This window comes from Dermacentor silvarum, chromosome 6 (genome assembly GCF_013339745.2).
Source record: "Dermacentor silvarum isolate Dsil-2018 chromosome 6, BIME_Dsil_1.4, whole genome shotgun sequence".
NCBI classification, from domain to species: Eukaryota; Metazoa; Arthropoda; class Arachnida; order Ixodida; family Ixodidae; genus Dermacentor; species Dermacentor silvarum.
In genome coordinates, this window is record NC_051159.1 from 113086186 (window position 1) to 113107094 (window position 20909).

A 20909-nucleotide genomic window follows, 5' to 3' on the forward strand; every position below is an offset into this window, starting at 1 on the left:
AAGGAACGGGAAATCCTCTTCTTCTGACACAATTGTCTCGACTGGTGCGCGTGACAAGCAGTCGGCATCGCTGTGTTTCCTCCCGGATCGGTATACGACAGAAATATCGCATTCTTGCAGCCTAAGGCTCCATATTGCTAGTCGTCCGGATAGATCCTTGAGATTCGCCAGCCAGCAAAGCGAATGGTGAGCACTGACTGCTCTGAATGGTCTACCATAGAGGTAGGGTCGAAATTTACATATTGCCCAAATGACTGCAAGACACTCTTTTTCGGTTGCCGAGTAGTTTGCATATGCTTTCGAGAGCTTACGGCTGGCATAAGCAATTACTTTCTCCTGGCCGTTCTTCCACTGCACTGGTATGGCACCGAGGCCGACGTTACTCGCATCGGTATGAACTTCAGTGTCGGCTTTCTCATAAAAATGGGCAAGGATTGGAGAAGCTTGCAGGCGTTTCCTTAACTCGTCAAAGGCGTCTTGTTCTTCGTTTTTCCACATGAAAGGTACATCTTCTCTTGTTAGTATTGTAAGGGGCTCAGCAATCTTTGAAAAGTTATCCACAAATCTTCTGTAGTATGCGCATAAACCCAAAAAAACGTCGCACTGACTTTTTGTCTGTGGTTGTCGGGAACCTCGCAACGGCTGCTGTCTTTTCGGGATCTGGCTGAACGCTTTCAGCACTGCTGACGTGTCCGAGAAACCGAAGTTCATCGAAGCCGAATTGACAATATGATTATGAGGCATGCCGTAGTGGAGAACTCTGGAAATTTTGACCACCTGGGGATGTTTAACGTGCCCCCAATGCACGGGACAGGGACATTTTTGCATATCGCCCCCTATGAAAATGCGGCCACCATTGCCGGGATTTGATCCCGCGAGCTCGTGCTTAGCAGCGCAACACCATAGCCGCTATAAGACGCCACGGCAGACACCACGCTGCCGTCTAGGGGCAACCACTGGCAGATCCGACGCGGGTGAGGAGAAGACCTCTGCTTAACAGAGAGTGTTTGAGAAAAAGGTGACTTTGCGCTCCGCTTGTCAGCCACACGCGCAAAGCACGAGTACAAAATTTGGTTGAGATGTTTACAGCAACGTATGCTACCCGCGGAATGCATTTTTTAGCAATGCCCGAGAACTGGTCCACACGCTAATACTAATATCTAAGCAGTCTCTATTCAATACACAAAAATTTCCACGTCATCTCTCCTTGCCTGCCGCCGAAGTTGTCTGTAAAATCATTTCAGATGTTGCACAACACGTGTGTCTATCTTGTATCTAGAATAGGCCAGAAGGTTTACTAAGGACACTAGGGCAACTATTTGTGGCAGGCTTAGTACTGTTTTTTTTTTTTTTTTCACTACTCCGCACATGGAGGTGTTATTCCGGCCTTGTGGCCCGAATAGCACCTCCATGTGCTAGCGCATTTTATTCGTGGGCAAGAATTCTTTTCTGTACGACTGACAAGCTACGTTTGTAAATTGGAGATGATAATTGATGCCAGACTACATGGGGGACAGAATGCACCTATGTACTGCTAAAAAGTATGGCAGGCATTGCAGGCACCGGTGTACGATGGATGCAATTTTGAATCTTGCAACCTATGTAGATGAAGGAAGGAGTCGTGGTAGGGTCACTGTTTCTGTGTTTCTCGATCTAAATCGGGCATTTGACGCAACGAACCATCTGCATTTACTACATAAGTTATTCTAGTTAGGCATAGTCGGCTGAACACCGACATCCATTGCGGTATTTTGGAGAGACAGTAAATTACTTGTTGATATTGCTGGTGGTAAAACGTTACAGAGGCACTTCAGCCTCCTCACGTGCATTGAATGCGGAAGCATCCCAATTCTTCCAGGGTTATACTTTTCACTTGATCATGTTTTCGAATTGTGCTAAGTCAATTTTGAGGGTGGGCCAAGTCAATTTCGAGAGTGGGCGAGGTCGGTCTTGAACGTGGGTCAACTCAATTTTTGAATTGAGCAATATCAATTTTGGAAGTGGGCCACCGAAATATTTGGCGTGGGTCAAGTCAATTTTGGGAGTGAGCAAGGTCTGTTTTTAACAGGAGTCAACTGAATTTTTGAATTGGGCCAAGTCAATTTTTTGGGTGTTGGCCACGGCGTCCATCCTACGCCGTTGCTGTTCACCGTGGGATTTCGCAGTACGAGCCGCAGCAGGTCTAGCGCCGGGAATATGACGTCATCACTTGGTCACATGGGTTTTGGTACCATCGGAGGTTAAAGCCGGACGCTCGCCGGATTTTCCGCTTCATGAGGCATGTAATGCTTTTGCATTAAAGACAAACCGCTGAACCAGAGCGTTCCGCAAGAAATTCAACCATTTCGTGTCTCAGGTACTCCATATTTTGCACACTTCCTTGCATTATTTCCTTTATGCAGACAACTTGTGTACATCTGACTCCAGCAGTCAAGCCGATCAGGATAAACTACAAGAAAGCCTCACAATAAATCACAAATTTTTCACAAGAAGAGGTATGAATCTGTCACGTTAAAAGATAACTGTACTTCCTTTTACAAGGAAATACCTGAAACTGTTTCGTCTAGAGCCAGGTTTTCATCGCTTGCCAGTTGTTTGACAAAATAAACTCTTGGGTGCTGTTCTTGACACGCGGTTCTCGTGGGCCCCAGAAACAAAAACATTATAGGAGATCAACTTCCTTATCAACATTCTTCGACGATTTGCAGGAATTAGATGATGAAGTAAAACTTCATCGTTAACACGCACTTACTCTATGATTATTAGACAATAAATTACATTTTGTGTTCCTGTCCTACATGCAATATACCATACTTTATAAGAAGCTTTTCAACGACTACTAGCCAGAAGCTTCCGCATATGTATTGGCCTTCCTCGCACCTCTGCCAACCCTTTGGTCATTTCTGAGTCTCGCCAGCCATCTTTCCATGCACAGAGATTTACTCAGATTTTCCGTCACTATTTTTGTTTGGCTACCCAGCATTACAGTCACCCCCATTGTCGAATTATTCAGCATAGAATCGTGGCACGCCTGCATGAAATTAGAGCACAGTGCCGAAACCGTCTGTCGACTCATGAATGTTCGCCTGCAGGCGTTTGCATCCCTCGAGGCTGCCCACAATCCCTGAAATCATTACGTCAATTCCTTGGATAGTTCTTATCCGGGACGCACCGGTATTTGCAAGTATACAATTAACTTTTTCGCAAGTTTACATTTCATATGCGGATCGCATTCATGTCTCTAACATTGGTTCATGTCGGAATCGGAGCTTACATCGGCCTTCTTTAAACCGCCGCACCCAGAGAGAAGATCTTTATGCGGTATTACTTTACGACATCTACAGAGCTCTATGCAATAGTTCCTGATTCACGCTTCATATGCGTACAGTCAGGACTTCTTCACTTGGTGGTACTGAGGAATTGACAAGCCACATTGTTGCACTTAAAGAAAATAACCTTAGTAAATGTAAAGCGCACATTATTTTACTAAACAAAGAAGGCCTACTCTACGACAATGGATCTTCATTATGACATAATTTTCCAGTAGATCCCAGGTCACTGTGAAAGTACAGGAACTATCATTGCTGATAGCAAGGCACGCGCGGCTCGTCAAAAAGAGGAATTGGCAGTACTACGTCTAGGGACCAGCGATGTGCGTTGTTTTATTGCGATAGCAAATATATGGAAACTCAAGCGCATTCCTGCCATCACCGTTGCCGTCATCGTCGCTGTCGCCGTGAGGTTCCGTATAAAGTCCAACGGTGATAAACCCGTCGCCACGCGCCGTATGCTGTATGTGCCAGTGAAAGCGCGCGAGGGAGAGCCAACACGACGCCCCCGGTCGTGCAAAAGGCCGTGGGGGGATGGGAGTGAGGGAGCGAAGGCGACGTTTAGCTGCGGCACTAAATGCGTATCTTGCGACCGGGCGCAAGGGAAACTGACGACTCATTCTCCCACGCGAAAGGAGGAAAGCGGGAAGGCAGCGTGGGATGGAGGGTGCGCGGCTTCTACTCTGCCAGGAACTGCGTACTTTGCGTGGCTGAGGGCTGTCGCGCGCACGGTATCTTGAAAGCGATCTCCACACGGCTCTGACCTTCGTATCCGCCGTCCATTCACCGCTCAGTTTCCGTTTAAGCGATAGACCACATGAACCTTCGCTCACTGCGGTGGCTGCGCTTGCTGCCAGCGTTTCGACCGTGGTTGTCTGCGGTCATTGAGTGTGATCTGTTCATTCTTGCTTGTGCGCGCTGACACCACGCTTGTTAATTCAGTTAGTAAGCGAATGTGTCCAAGTTTATGTAGCCGATAAAACTACTATCCCTACTCCGAATACCTCTCTACTAATTTGCTATCGCAATTGATGCTTCGCCTTTCAGGCGAAACTGTGACATTTTTATTGCGATACGAATTATTTTTAATTTGCGCATTTACAAAATATTAAGCGGTCGGTTATACAAGTAAACTTGCTACGTAAACGGCGCAGAGAACACCCGGTTATATGGCATAGACCCGGTCATGCAATTCATTTTTACCGTTTAAGACCATCCGTTCTATTGAAACATTTCATAGACTACTACTAGCCACAGCCTATAATAAAAACGTTTGCCGCAAGATGCGAAAGAAGTAACAGCGCTACACGTTCCTATGCAGAGGCTGAAGAAGACATAGAGCACATTATTTTACGCTGCGAGAAATATGACACTCCTTGTCAGATACTTTCAGGTCTACATGCTTTGAATAAACGACCCACTATTAGGAAGAAATTCCTAATACACATGGCAGGACGCGCGATATTAAAATTCTTGGAGAAGTGAGGAATTTTAAAACAATACTAAAAAGTTTTTCTTTTTATGGAGCTCGTGTTGTTGTTTTAGTCTTCCTGAAATAACCGATATTACTGCCCTTGTGTTTCTGTGTCTCCAGTGTCCGTGACGCGGGTGCTGTGCTGGGAATGTGACACTGAAGAGAGACCAAATTTGAAACTGCTAGGAACATTTATATTATGTCAGGAATAAGGTGTGAAGATGTAGGTTCTGTGTACACTTGGTATTGTTTAAACATTTTATATATTTGTATTTTCTCACGCGAGCTTTCTTTACGCTAATGTCACTATGTGTCTTACTTTTTATAACAGCTTTTTTATGAACACTATGAGCACAACTTACATGTCACAAAAGAACAGTAGCAATCACCACATTTACGTACCGATATTGCCTTAAGTACAGTTAATAAAAAAAAGATCTTCTGCTAATAAAAAGTGGACACTTCTTCAGTTCATTGCCCAAGCCCGCGATCCGGCAGTGCTTTCAGCTCTTTGAAATTTCTTCACAGTAGTTCAACGTTTATGTTCCTCTGTAATTGAGGGTAGCAAATCGAGCTCTGTTGTGAGTTATCTCATTCGCCTTTCACTCTTTCGGTGGGTCCTTTTGCTAGGAGCCATCGTGGAGCCATCATAGCTGTGTTCGCGTGAAATCACGTGCACACAAAACCAAAAGAATTTACGTTTGCAAGTTGAATGCGAATACACATGGAAGAGCTACTAACAGCTGACGGCTGTGAGATGTACCACATCATACTTTTCACGTGTAGCATGATAAAAAGTGCTAGCGCTTGCTTAAAAACAGGCCCCACTGTCGCAGCGCGGGGCCCGATTGTCGTCTGTACCGAGAAACAAAAGCACATGGTCACAGAGTAAACAGCTACAATGAACACTTTCCTAAGGAGTGTATCTATTGCCGAACAGAAACTTCAGAACACCCTTTGGATATCTTAGCTTATAGAGTTAGCTTGTTCCAGTTATGTTCACAGAGCTTCAGATATGTTCTTTATATACAATATCTTTACGTACAATTTTTTTATATCTAATGCGCGCCCGCGACCTCGTGTTCAACATCAGAAAGCCATGTTTACTGTACGACTAAGCCGCCACGGCAGGTAAAATTGCCATATGGAAGCAAGAATACACGAACTCCTTCTCACGATAATTCCCCTTTATTGCTTGTCAACGTCCACAAGTCGATGTTCACGACGTAGAAAAACAGCAAAGAGTAACAACAAACGTTCAGATCACATTGAGTCGTTATCTCTTGGTGAGTCAAGAGAGTGAACATTTCAGTGTTCCAGAAATGGTGTGGTCACTACTAACTTACTAGAAAATGAAGTTATTTCAATTTTGCTAGAATTGCTTTTACACGTGAATGTTCACGTTGATATCTCACGCAAGTACGGGAAATCAGAATTTGAGCATCTGTTAAAAGCGGAAGCACGAACTCGATTCCAGTTTCCGTTGACTTACTTAATTGTTCACAACCAACGAAAAAAAAAGTTTACTGAGGTGTCAATCTACGCAAGAGTATGTGCCGAATACGTTGTAAGACTACGCTAGCTTCGCAATTCTGCAATGCCAACCGACCTTACATGGTGCTTCCTTTCTTAAATGCAGCCTTAGCAAGATATTTGACTGCAAAAGCGCCGTTTGGTGCACTACCTCAGAAGCATCATGTCTGTATATTACATGACGAAAAATCCTGAGTATGCGTTGTTCTTTTGTGGTTCACTGTTTGTTTATAAAACCCAAACACTTTCAAATTTGTGTCATTAAACCTTCGTGCATGGTCGTATGCTTGCATGTACTCTCACCTCATAGTACTCATCTCACGAAGGCGTTCGGTATTAATTCAACATGCAATCCGTAAAACACCCCTGGAGATGGAGCTCGGTGGCTCCTATCCAAATGCATCGGAAGGAGACATAATTTTTCTGGCCATTTACTGCATCGACGTACATTAGGTTGAATAAATTTAAAAGGAAAGTTAAAATTCAATGGCCGTGGGAAGCGGATTTTTTTAATGAGGCTGTCGAGTTACAAAAAGAATGTTCAGAATTGAAGCATTTTAGAAAACGAAACTACCAATTTTGCAACTGCGTAACTAAGCTAAGAAAAATCACATAAAATTCTTTAAACTGGATTTAGAGGCACCCTGAAACACTTCTTCTAAATAATCAGGAAAATTCATCACTATAACCTTCCGTCACCTTAAGAATGCTCTGCCACAAACTTTTTTTTAATCCTTCAAGCAGACGCGAAGTTAGACGTAGTTATCAGAAGGACCAGCGGCTGCTTGTCTCCTTTCATTTCCACTAACGCACTGGAAGCTACACAGAGGAGACGGCAAGGTGGCGCAACGAAGCAACGCCCCGCTGGCCCGCCCAAAGGTTGAACGCGAGGAGGTTCGTGGCGGCACCCCGTGGCGACCGTGGTATCTCTGCTATGAGATGGAAACAGCGCGAGGCTCTACGATCTGTGCTATACTTTTCATCTCAGAGGCCACCCGCAGCAGACGCAGCAACGCGCGAGGGCCGTGTTCGGATCGGCAGTGCAAAGATGAAATGGTTTTTCTGTTGTTTTGAGATCGCATATATATATATATATATATATATATATATATATATATATTATTTACCTTGAATTATTAGTAAGTGCATTATTGAGAATAATCTTGCGATGTAGAAATCTACCAATAGCTGTACTGGGTCCAGCTGCTTGCGATTTATCTGCATGGTGATGCTGCGGAAGCGAGTGCAAGTGATTTTTTTTGCTGCTTTTGAAACGAGATAGTAAATTCCCTGCTGCATGCATGAAATAATATTTGGCTCATATGTTCACAGCAGCCTCATTAATACATCGGCAATACTTTCTTACCATGTTCGAAAAGTGTATCAGGGTCCCTTTAATAGTATACTTAAAGTGGGCAAAAATGATATGTTCAACATTTCGATGAAGTATATTGCTAATTTGTGAAAACTCTTAAAAACGTTGTAAACAAATTCACATAAGCTGTAAAGTAATATGCCAAATTTCTCCGCTTGAGACGCCCTAACTGGTGCAGCTCACAGAACTGCGATATTTGTTCTTTCTTCTGCAGATTTACGGGTTTCTAAAGTTCGCGCATTTGTTTGTTCACATTTACAAATTTTCGGCAATTTTTGTACACAAATTGTGGCGCTAAATCATAATTTAGCTTCCTGCAGTCCCTACAATTCAACTTCCTCTCTCAAATACAACAAGCTTCTTAAAATTGGTGCAGGGTTTATCTCAGAAAAGCATTACTACGTTTTACATGTATTCGAATAGGCGGCATTGTAGTTCGGGCCGAGATGAGGACCCAGCATGGGAAATCACCATCTCTTTTCCAACATACTTACGATCTGCGCTACAGGCGCAGCTACTAATAAGTTATACTAGTGAACATTTTGATTATCTTTCAATATCACCACCAAACATTTATGGAATTGTTCTGTCTAAAACATGCAGATTACTTCAACAATTCATTACAATCAAGCATTTTAACAAGTACTTCTTTGAGTCATCATTATTCATAATTGTCTTATGCCTCATTCAGCACTATAGGCATCTTTGATCGTTTATTTTTTTCCCTTATGAGGATATTTCTGACATATGTTTGTGATCAATTCGAAACCAAATAGAGCAAGTACAAATCAAAACTCAGTATTGAACTGTAGTACCCATAACGCTTCGCAAAATATGGCCGATAAACGTCATATAGTGTTCTATAGAAAAAAAATTGCAAACTGATGGCTACATCTTAATGCCCACCTTTGTACACATTACGCCAATATGCAGTGCGTTCTGTAAGACACCGAAGTACTTCTTTTATTCACAGCCTGCTGCAAGAAAAACAGATAGCCACAACAAGCAAACGGCAATCTTCGATATGACCAATAAATAAGCACGATAGAGTTACTTCCTTTATAATATGCACGAGACCGTGCGGCATTTCTTTTCCCTAACAAGCATGGCATAGCAACTCAGCCGCTAATTGCTGGCTACAGTGTTACTACGGCAAAGAGAAATCCGAACGCTTAAGCGACGTACTCTAGATCGTGACCTTACCAATTCACAGCTCTTGGCACCCTTCTCACTGCTGTAGATAAAAGTGCAGCAGCCCTTCTAATAAGCGGCTCAATATCCGTTACTAGAAACGAGATGTCGTTACATGCTCTAACTCTAAACGTGAAGAGACCGTTCTTACAACATGGTTTAAATAACAACAACGAAACACTCGTTTCATCAGCACAGGCCACATTTTGTTCGTACGAAGATAGTAATTTAAGCACGTTCTGAGGATTATATAACATGTAGACCGTGCTTGTAAAGTGGCTGACAACAATGATCTCTGGCATCGCTCCTTCACGTGGGCTAAAATTGATTGCCATCAAGGACTCGGGCCACCTACAGATACTTCAGTGGTTCGTAGGAGTACCCAGATATTATTCCCAGCACTCCAACATAGCTGTACCGCTGGACAGCAAATATACGAGTGCACGATACGTCCGCTAGCTAGCAAGACTGTCCTTAAAACACATGCCACGTAACGATAGCAGTGTCTGGACAATCATTCGTAGCACCACGAATAAAAAAGCGAGATACAATCTTGCTGTGCTAGAACCACAATTTCTCACTGAGCATTACCTCCTCGAATTTGCCATCGATGAGCCTGGCAAATAGAAACGAAGGCTGCGTGGCCACAATCAAACAGCGATACAAGGCCACCACGTTCTCATTGTGAGCAAAGCACCTGCCGCAGCTGGTGGCACTGAGCGCCCATCCTGGACGGCAGGAAGACATGCTTGGCCAATCAAGCCAAGGTCAGCGGCTCTCCCGAGCCTGCCAGCCTTGAAGATAAGTGAGATTCCAAGCGAAACAGAACCAGGGTTGACTTCAGCCGGCGGCCGTGAGACTGGCCATTGTTGTGTTCTCTCGCAATGCTGTGACCGCTGACCCCGTGGAAGACAGCAATCCAGGTGGGGGTGTCGGAATTCGGAACATCACCTCGTTTTCCTTGCGTACTGCGAATACGAAAAAATAAAACAAAGCAGGACACCTGTTATGCACAATTTTCACAAATCCATGCGTTCCTTTTTTTTTTTTTGCTTATACCGATGGAAAAGTTTCAAGATCCTGTAACACGCGATTACAGTGTGGTCAGCCAAGTCAAGAAGATGGCTACGGCTTTGAGGCACCTTAGTATTCGGGAAAGCATCTTTTTTTTAAATATGATGTTGGAGCGCAGGTGCTCCCTTGTACTGGAATTATTCTCAATTCATGCAAGCTGATTTCGAATCGGATCCATTCGGTTCAACGTCTCAAGGAAACATATATGCTTTAAGGAGTCCCCGTGGACCAGAGCTCTGGACTACTTTGACCATCTGAGATTCTTTAGGGTGCACTAAAAGCAAGGCACACGAGTGTTACAACCCCCCTCCCATTTAAATGAGGCTTCCGCGACCTCATGCTCAGCAGTAAAACGGCATGCCCACAAATAAACCACGGCGGGATATATCAAATACGACTAAGATAGAGATTAGCCGCGCATATTAAATCGCAGACGCTATACAATGATCTTACACAGACGTTTAAAAAGGATTTCCCTTCTTGCACTTTTGTACCACGAGCGATTATTACAGGCGGTCTGCCTTTCACCTGGCGTGTTCCTATATTAAATGTACACTGGTTGATCATGCTTGTCAAACGCCCAGAATTAAATCGGGCACACTTGTTGAGGTCTTCCTTGCTGACTACCTTTCACAATGTTTCTGTCCGCCGTCCGAGTGGTTCCGTAAAATATTTATTGCTCTTTAATAAATAGTGACACAGTTTGCGCAATGCCGCTCCCGCAAATGCACTTCCAGGTGAGCAGAGAATGGCTTTATGGTTTCGCTGTTATTTAGCCTACAATGACACTTCTTTAGTCAACTGCCACTCCCCTTTTTTGTTGAGGGTACTCGGACGTAACTCCACTCTTTTGTGCCATCTGTGCTCCGAGTAGCTTTCACGAACGCCTAGGCTTTTCATATAGGATTGGCCAACAAGAAGCCCACTGCGTGACATGTGTGGGTGGAGTGAAAGGATGGCACGTCCTCTCCGTGAGAAGTTTCCAATAAACACGCAATAAGTAGGATCTCTATCACGCTAAACTTGTTGTACAACCATTCCCTACCTGATCAAGCCTCAAGCAGGCTTTTTACCTGTCATCCTAAACATTGCATTTGCCTTGGAATACACATTTTGACTTTTTTTCGATGTGAGGACTTGTGAACGCTGGTCATGACCGATGACTGTGCAAACGAATGTAAAGTTTCAGTTGTGTTTTCTAAAAGCGATATTGAAAAGTTTTAGAATAGGGGCCCAAGACGTTTTGCGACCACATAGAAACACAGTCAGTGCCACTGCGAATGCGCGAGACAAAATTGACAACATGACAAAATTTATTATAAACATTGTACAGATGTATTCCGACTTGATCTTGATGAAACATGTTTCAAAAGACCAATTATGTCGTTGTGTTTTAGATTACCTTTTGTTGAAGTAATCGCTCTGCAAGCGCTGCAAGCGCACGCTGGAAAACGCGAGCGCTAGACCCTATGTTGAAGCTCGTTGCTCTCGCGTCACGCAAATGACATCTGCTCAAAACTCTTTGTAGTCGCAAAGATAGGGGGGCCTATTCGAAGACTCTCTAATGTTGCGCAACAGATCATCGTTGACGGTAGCATGAATGAGGAAAACAGTGGCACGATGACAATATCATGACTAAAATAACTGAATCACATCTAAGATAGCATGGAGATAACATCGTCGATGCTCTGAATGTACCGAGGAGTTTAGGGCTTATAATTGCTGTTACCATTCATTAAGTTCCGGGAGCAAAATAAATACTGCAATTCGGAGCATTTCTTTCAAAGCGAGTAGCTATTATTTTTTTAATTATTTGTGTTTGCTGTTTTGCCATTTTCGTGGTTTCCGGTTGGATTTTTTCTGTCGATCCGATACAAAAGGTACTTGCTCTCTCCCAACAGAGCTGAGGAGCATGTTGCTCGCTGAACGCCAAGTATAAAATTTCTGTGGGACGCAGGAGTTATTCCACGAGAGCTTTGTGGCGCCTAAAGCTCTGCGGTGGAACTGTCTCGTTTCGCTGCCACCTGGCCATACCATGGGTGGCCGCACTCATCACCGAAGGCTGCACCACGTTTGTTGTGGAGATACGCCTTTTCGTCTTGCCGATCCACCACAGCTTCGCTTAGAGCGACAGCCACAGTGTGCGAGATCTGCAAAATTTTAACGCAAATTGCCGGAGGAGTATTCGCTGAAAAAGAAAAAAAACGGCCCATTAAGGAAGCGCAGGTGCACATTGTCGTGACATTGATCCCATGCTGTTTCCCTTTCTTCTTGGCACTGCTCGCAGCCACTAGTTGTTTTTTTTACCGAATTGAATCAGACGTTGACGAAGAGCACAATGGATGATAGCAGTCTGATGAATTACTGTTGAACGTGAAAGCAATTGCGCGATGCGATGGCAAAATTTAGGAGCCAACCACGTGAATAGCACCTACTCGTTGCCTGGCGAAATTTCTTGTCTTCTGTTTAGCACGCATAGATTCGAAAAGTAAGAACTCAGATTGAAGGCGCTACGTTAATTATACATGACTGTGCATTTCCCCAACGATTACCTTGGCTTCGAGATCCTTGCTCACTACAGCAGCGAGGGTCTCGATTTTGGCAGCCTTGACACCGTGAGGTAGCATACAAAGTTTTTTCCCAATATCCGCTTACTAAGCTCACGTGCTATACGTGACGCTTGCAGTCAAAAACATGTTCCTTATTCACCACTACGGCTGTGAGTGGCGCTGTCTAACGCATTGCAGGACCGCATCTACGGTACAAATGCAGAAATACTCAAGACGAACGCGAGAATGGCCACTGCACTAACACAATGGTAGATTATCGCATGCTTATTGCGGAAGATTGTGGTTCGGCTCCCCACCCGCGGCATGTTCTTGTCCATGTTCGTGTCTTCTTTTGTTATTATTATTGCGATTGCAATTATATGGACACTTCAACCGGATTTCTGCCGTCGGCGTCGCCATCGCTGTTGTCGTCGCCGTCGTCGTCGCCGTGAGGTTCCGTATAGATAAAATCGTCGCCGCGCGCCGTATGCCCGAGCGGAAGCGTGCGGGGGACGCGCGCTATCACGGAGAGCAAACGCACGGCGGAAAGCAAACGCGACCGTCGCGCGAAAGGCCGTTGGGGTATGGGAGGGAGGGAGGCGGGGCGCCGCTGCGCTCCGGCACCAAAGGCCTATCTTGCAACCGGGCGCAAGGGAACTTGCCACTCAATCTCCCACGTGAAAACAAGAAACCGGGAAGGCAGCGCGGGAGGGAGCGGGGGGGGGGGGGGGGGGGCGCAGCTCTGCCAACAACCGCGTTCGTACTTTGCCCAGCTGTGTCGCTCGCCCGCACCGTCTCTTATCTCGACACGGCTCTGACCTTTGTATGCGCTGTGCATTCGCCGCTCAGTTTCCGTTGAAGCGATAGACCGCTGCGGCGGATGCGCTTGCTGCCAGCGTTTTGACAGTCGTTGTCTGCAGTCATTCAGTGTGATATTCATGTTTGCTTGTGCGCGCTGACACCACGCTTGTTAATTCAGTTAGTAATAGTCGGGCCACATTTTCCAACGCATGCTACACATGCAATGCTGCCCGGATCGGCAGTGCAGTGCTACAGGTGTGTCCCTTCGCACGCGCTGCCCACGGGAAGCGCTTCTCATCAACACCACCGTTTCACACGCGCCTTGTCGTGGTCATCGAGTCTCTCTTCATGTCGGTCTACTTATGCCGCAGCACGCCTGCTTACTTAATAAGCTCATGTTTACCACAATTCATATTGCTACCAAAGCCGCTCAACTTACTTCGTATGACATTGCTGTGTTGCTATCGCATTCATTGCTTCGCCCTTAGGGCGAAACCGTGAAATTTTTTCCACATTTGTACAAAAACAAATGGTTAATTTCACTTACGCTTTCTCTGGCTTCGTTGTCTGTTGAAGACACGTGGTTGTAACTATTACGAAAGCTCAAGCCTTTCGACTTTCCCTATTATTCTCACTCATTACGTTCCAGTTTGTGGCTCATAAACACCCTTTTAGGCAACTAAACATTCGGGTGAACTTTCATTAATCTTTTTTATTAGGAGGTGATGGCATAGCACTAGTTTGCCAAGCTATTTAAACGACATCATTTCCTGAAACAGCGCGGTGTATTCCCACGTGGCTTCTAACCGCAATAGATTTCCTCTTAACAGAACCTCTTGGGCGACTACTCCACTGCCTGCCAATGAACGCGCTTTGCAACCACTAGAAGAGTTAGTCGTTAGAAAAGAAGTTATTAACTCTGCCCATGGTTTCGCCCGAAAGTCGAAGCATCGATTGCGATAGCAAATTAGTAGACAACTATACGAACTAAGGAAAATACTTTTGTCGGCCGTGTAAACTTGTAAACATTCGCTTACTCACTATATTAACAAGCATGGGGTAACGCGTGCGCAGATAAACATGAACACATCTCGCTCATTGACCACGGAAACTCGCTGTCAAAACGTTTGAGTCAGGAGGCGTGGCAATAGCAGCGAGCGAATTGACCTCCTTGTCGTCTCTCGCTTCAACACGAACTGAACTTCGAAAGCACAGTGCATACGAAGCTTACGGTACTATTTGCACTTTGTTCACATCGCAGATTGCATTGAAGATGAGGCCCGCGTGGGTGTGCACGTTTTACACGTCACAGATTACTTTCAAGATACGGCGCCCGCGCGGCCGCCACTAGAGTACCCCTCCGCCTCCCGTGCCTTGCGCGCTTCCAGTGGCACGGAAGCGCGCTAGGCACGGCCTTTCTTACTCACGCGCGCGAGATTGCTCATATGCGCTTGGAGTGCCCATACAATTGCTATTAAAATTAAATTAAATTAAATTATGGGGTTTTATGTGCCAAAACCAGTTCTGATTATGAGGCACGCCGTAGTGGAGGACTCCGGAAATTTGGACCACCTAAGGTTCTTTAACGTGCACCGAAAACACGGGTGTTTTCGCAATAACGTAAGAGTATAAAAGCAGACAAAAAGAAAAATAATGACTAAGCGTGATAACAGCATAAGCGCAAATAATAAAGAACGGGCAACCTCACGTTACGCAGGATATAAATCTTTCAGCACCCTCACCTATAGCACCGTGGCACACGAGTCAGTTTCACTAAATCTTCAGGATCAAAAATCAACTAGGAAAATGAAAATTACTTCGGCTTTCGTGTGGTTCAATGGACTACAAGTGTACACTAGGTGTATCTACTGCAAACTTTAATAATCATGGTTTTATATTTATTAGCAGTAGGTAATAAATAAAAAATAATAAATATTCCTACATTTTACACTTTTCAATTTTAGTGTTCGTCCCTGCAATTGATAATCACACTGCTATAACCAATTCTTAATATTAATGTCGGTTGCTGTCACGTCGGAGTCATTTTTAAGGCGCGGCTGCAAGACCAATGCATGTGAAGTGACCTTTCAGGAAGCATCCTTGCAAAGAGAACGTCACGTACCGCTTTCTATTTTAGCAGAAGCAACGTGGTAAAGAGAAAAGAGTTACCGGGGACAAGTGGCTGAGCCTACACCAACAGCAAACGGCATTGAAAGAGCGAACAAAAATCAGTTTAATAAATAAAAGCGATGTAAGAGTTCTTTCGGATTCCCAGGAGGAATCTTGGTTGTGCCCAGGTTCCTTCCATCTGACCGGAACGTGAGGCAAATACAGATACTAAGCAAATTACCGCCACCACCGAGTGGGCAAAGTACCCGTTCTTTTGTTCGTTCCAAGCAGGTAAACTGATAGGACAGCAGCGCCGCTCCCAGCAAAATGCCGCAGCTCCCCGTAGGTTGGTCAACACATGCCTTTTGCCTGCTTTCTTTCTTGTCGACTTTGCTCTTTGTGGAATGTTCTCGTATCTTTCTTTGGGAACTGAAGAGCACTGCGACTATATGGCCGCTTTTTCTTTTCTTAAAGAGCTTCAAACGCACCACTGCCTGCGCATTATAGGAAAACCTATAAAGGCATGGAAGGAGGAAGCCGATGTTTGTAATGCAGCACCTTGTTTTCGCTTCAGCTGATTTTTCGCCAGAAGTACGTATAACAAGAATGAAAAAAAAGGCAATTTCATTTGCTAAGTTAAAAATGAAAAATCACGGCGTGCCTTCGTTCGCAACAGTATAATGTAGGCGCATTGCTATCTGATTACTTGAGGTATGTTAACGCTTGCACGCAGTGCAGTTTTGCCTGGCGTTCTATGACATAGCGCAAGCTTAGATTGTAATTTTCTTTAAGGTTAACACCTATCATTATTCTCAATTAAGTTTAGAGGAAAAATATAGCATCTACCGGATGCCAGATACGTATCTAACCGATAGTCCAGATACCAGGTACCAGATCTACCAGATACGTATCTCGGCTAAGCAGTGTCGTCTTGTTGCAAGGTAGTGGCATTGCCCCACCTCTCAATGCTGACGATGTCCCGCATTCGGAATGTACGTAACGCTCCCTGATAATTCAAGCTTATAGGAAGGATTCGTCTTGAGTGCGTAGTAAAAAACGCCCCGAAGACAGATACCAGCAACATTTACTCTCCGCAATCAACACCATAGCAACTATTCAAAGCCAAGACAGTGACTCATATCCTCAGTTCTACAACGCGGTCGTACGCATTCAGCTCTATGTTTTTCGCAGAAGATCATATATTTAGGGGAAATTAATTACCATTATGACACTACTATATTTCTTTCCTGAACACTGGCTCAACATACATTTATTGTATGCCAAGCGTCCACACGTGGTAGGCGTCGACCTTTATCTTTTTATTTTCATCACTAGGTGCCAACTGATAGCTTGTTTTCACAATCAAGAATTCCCTAACGTGGCTTCCGCCGGATCAATGCGGTATAATGTGAATAAATAACACCCGGGAGAATGAGGAAAGGTCGACGTAAGCGAAAATTTAAAGCATAGAAAGAGACAATTTGTAAGATTCCCGTTTTTTATATTGTAATATACTTTGGTTTTCACTATGCCGCACATCGTTACGGTAAGCTCATTTTTTATGATTACAATGCGCGTTAAAGCTTTGAGGAACGCTTTTTTACGAAACACTCATCACTTTTAAGTTCTCGATATACATCATAAAGGTTTCGCCGCAGAAATTTTATTTTATTGCGATATATGGAAACTTCAACCGGATTCCTGCCGTCGGCGTCGCCGTCGCCGGGAGGTTCCCTATAGATAAAACCTTCGCCGCGCGCCGTATGCCCGAGCGGAAGCGTGCGGGGACGCGCGCTATCACGGAGAGCGAACGCACTCAATCTCCCACGCGCAAGCAAGGAAGCGGGAAGCCAGCGCCGGAGGGAGCGGGGTGGGGGGCACTTCTATTCTGCCAACAACCGCGCTCGTCGCTCGCCCGCACCGTCTCTTATCTCCACACGGCTCTGACCTTTATGCGCCGTGCATTCGCCGCTCAGTTTCCGTTGAAGCGATAGACCGCACGTACCTTCGCCCGCTGCGGCGTATGGGCTTGGTGGTGGCAAGTCAAGTTCAAGTCGAGGAGCGTTTATGAATACGGGGGGTATACTCTCTCAGCAGTCATGTGATGGCGTCGGCAAACGCGGTGCATGTTCCGGCATGTGTAAATGGGTGCGTAAGACGCTGTGGCCGCTCCCCCTTACTAGAGAGTACTGCACGTTTCTAATGCGTTTGTGCTAGCGTCCCCTTAAGCGGGAGATCCGATGATTCCCTCCGGAGCTTCGCCCACTCATCATCATTCACCCCGTGGATATGCTGTGATTCTTTTGATGATTACAATGCGCGTTAAAGCTTTGAGGAACGCTGTTTTACGAAACACTGATCACTTTTAAGTTCTCAATATAAATCATAAAGGTTTCGCAACAGAAATTTTATTTTTATCATTTCCTAATCTGTGCAACACCAGAAAAACTCGAGTTTAGGTTGCCGGCGTTAACATCGTGTTAGTGATAACGCGGATACTTTTGTAACATGAAACTTATGGCGCGGCAAAAAAATATGGCAAATTGAGGGTTGTGATTAGCAATGACATTTCGGTGCTACATTTCGTTCTCTGATATTTCAATCAGCCTTCTGACCCCAAAAAGTACGGTTTCCACGTACCTCGACCATAAAGGGTGCCTTGCGCATCCGACAAACCACGTGACAGCCCCGAAAAAAATGTCCCGTAGTTTTAGCTGTTGCATACAATCAACGATCATCATCATCATCATAATCATCGCAAACCTATTTTTATGCCAACTGCAGGACGCAGGCCTCTCGCGGCGAACTTCAATTCCACCTGTCTTGCGCTAGCTGATTCCAAGTTATGCTGCAAATATTCTAATTTCATCACATATTTCGATTATGAACTAAATAAGAACGGCCACCTGAAACACAAAAAGGGAAAGTGAAGGGAGATGATTAAACGAAAGCTCTCGAAGCTTCGTCGAGCCGTGGCTGCTTCAAGAAACGTCGTGCAACTGTAATGGAGTTTGAATGATGCTTTTCTTTGTACTGTGCCCACTGGCTTTGCCATAGCTACGTTATGACTACATTTACAATGATATCAGCTTAAGTGTCAGGTTCACAGTAGGATGAGATGATATCACATAACGATTAAATATAGTTATGCCGCAAGCCGAGTATAAGAGTGCCAATATTATACATATTGCAATCCAGGGAAAACACGGGAAATGCCTGGAGATGGAAATTCAAGACGATGAGCAACACGAGAACGAGGTGAGAGCAGGAGCCAACGTTTCGACAAATGGACTTGTCTTCTTCAAGGCGACATATGCTCTCCTCGGCACAACATATATAGGTAGGGTTCTTCTAAAAGGGAGAGAAGGTAAGGCTGGGGGGTGAGGTAAGTAGGGTTCTTCTAAAGGGGAGAGAAGGTAAGGCGGGTGGGTGAGGTAAGTAGGGTTCATCTAAAGGGGAGAGAAGGTAAGGCTGGTGGGTGAGGTAAGTAGGGTTCTTCTAAAGGGGAGAGAAGGTAAGGCGGGTGGGTGAGGTACCTCACCTCACCCACCCGCCTTACCTTCTCTCCCCTTTAGAGGAACCCTACCTATATATGCTGCGCTGAGGAGAGCATATGTCACCTTGAAGAAGACAAGTCCACTTGTCAAAACGTTGGCTCCTGCTCTCAGCTTGTTCTCGTGTTGCTCAACATATTGCAATGTAATACAAAGAAGCATTTAGATTGCTAGGAACTTTTGCTTGCTAATAAAATAATATCACTGTGATCGCAATGATTAGAAGAGGAAATCAAGACATGAAGACAGCCCAATAATCAGATAATGAAAGGAAACTAGTGAAAAACTAAGCAATGACACGGCAGGTGTTTGCCGTATTTCGGACCACAGCTCTAACTGCTTACATTGCAAGGACTAAACGCTTTTTTATACTGAGTCATAAATCCACATACGGCGCCTCTATAAAGTATAATCACCGTATTCGTTGTCTTTTAATAGGATAGGTATATGTTTTGTACTCAAATCCTTGTTGTCATGTTAAAAGGACTAGAGTAATACTATTCTTTTGTGGTAATGGACTGTTTCCAATTATTTGACAATTGACTATTGCAAAAGCTGACAGTGTGATACGGCGACCGTAAGTAACGACTGTTACCCTTGTTGTCGTTGGTTTATTTTTTTTCTTTTGCAGTCTTCAGAACATCTAGGTAATCATAGTGCCTGTTAGGACTACTAAGCAGTAACTGCTACAACGTCATCCCATGGGCGCTTACTATTACGATACCTGAGGTCAACGGGCGGAATTTCGCTAGCGCAAGACGGGGGTAATTGGAGCATCGCAGGGAGTGGCCTTCGTCCTGCAGTGGACATAAATATAGGCTGATGATGATGATGATGATGATGATGATGAGATGATTACTCAATTCGAGAGTTTTCTCTTTTTACAGTACCAGACTGTGCTCCGAGCCTTTGTTTGAATACATTAGAGAGAGAGAGAGAGGAGAGAGAGAGAGAGAAAACATTTATTTAGACATCGAGCTGCAGTCACGGTAGCAAGATACACTCGAGTTTTTTCTGCAGCTGATCGATAAAATGGTCAGTGTGGTTTCCCCACAACTACCGTGCATCCGTGTTCCCAGCACCACCGCTCCGAATTGAACCACCACTTCGTTTGTTTTTTGTTTTTTTTCCGCGGGTAAGGCGTGCAGCGCCTTAGACATTTTCACGTTGCTCCATCTATTCACGAAGTTGAATATTTAGGTATCAAGCCCGTTTCACATGGTGCGAAATTGCAGTGCGTTTTTCGCAGCTGCGATTTCCGCAGATGCGAAATTCGCGATCCCGTTTCACATGGATCACACGTGCAAATTCGCAGACAAAATCGCACCATGTGAAACGGGCTTCACTGCTGCACAATTTAAGCTGGTTAGCTGGTTATCTATGTATTACATCTTTCGTAACGTTAATGCGACATGAAATCGAAAGGATGAAAATACCAGGTTACATTTATGCAATAACAATGTTTATTTACAACGAAATAAAAAATGATCCCGGAAGCGCCGGGAGCAGCCGGTGAAAACTCCGAATAGCTACTGTCTAGTGCGCTTCGGATTTTCTTCGCGGGTGCTTCGTCCCTTTCACACCTTTTCCTTTTGTTCCTGGGCTTCGGTGTTGTCTTCGTCAGGTACTGTGGTAAATTCGGAAGAATCGTGGAAACAGCGTTTTCTGATAGCAGTGGAAATTATCACGAAGAATGCACACCTCTTTGCACTCTATAAGGTGCACAAGACCCTAAATATGAATCGCGGTTCGAAGTGTAACTCACAGACCCGCAAGATTCCTCCAGTGTCTTATCTGCACGGTTGATCTCGAGGTTCCTCTCCCATTCCTTTCGCCGTTCTTCATCACGTGGAACGCTGAGCAAAGACGCCTTTGGTGCATCTTTCACACGAAAATTGCTCAACGTTATCCCATGGGTGC

General features: G+C 44.8%; 1 protein-coding gene across 1 annotated transcript in view; it reads right to left on the bottom strand.

Annotated features, from left to right (window-relative positions):
* Positions 1 to 7911: 7911 nt before the first annotated feature.
* Positions 7912 to 20909, bottom strand: part of LOC119455854 (uncharacterized) — a 95037-nt gene continuing 82039 nt past the window's right edge. Inside the window, exon 2 of the mRNA XM_037717366.2 lies at positions 7912 to 9870. Coding sequence (XP_037573294.1) covers positions 9743 to 9870 — 128 coding nt within the window. The 3' untranslated portion in view covers positions 7912 to 9742. The remainder of the gene's footprint in view (positions 9871 to 20909) is intronic.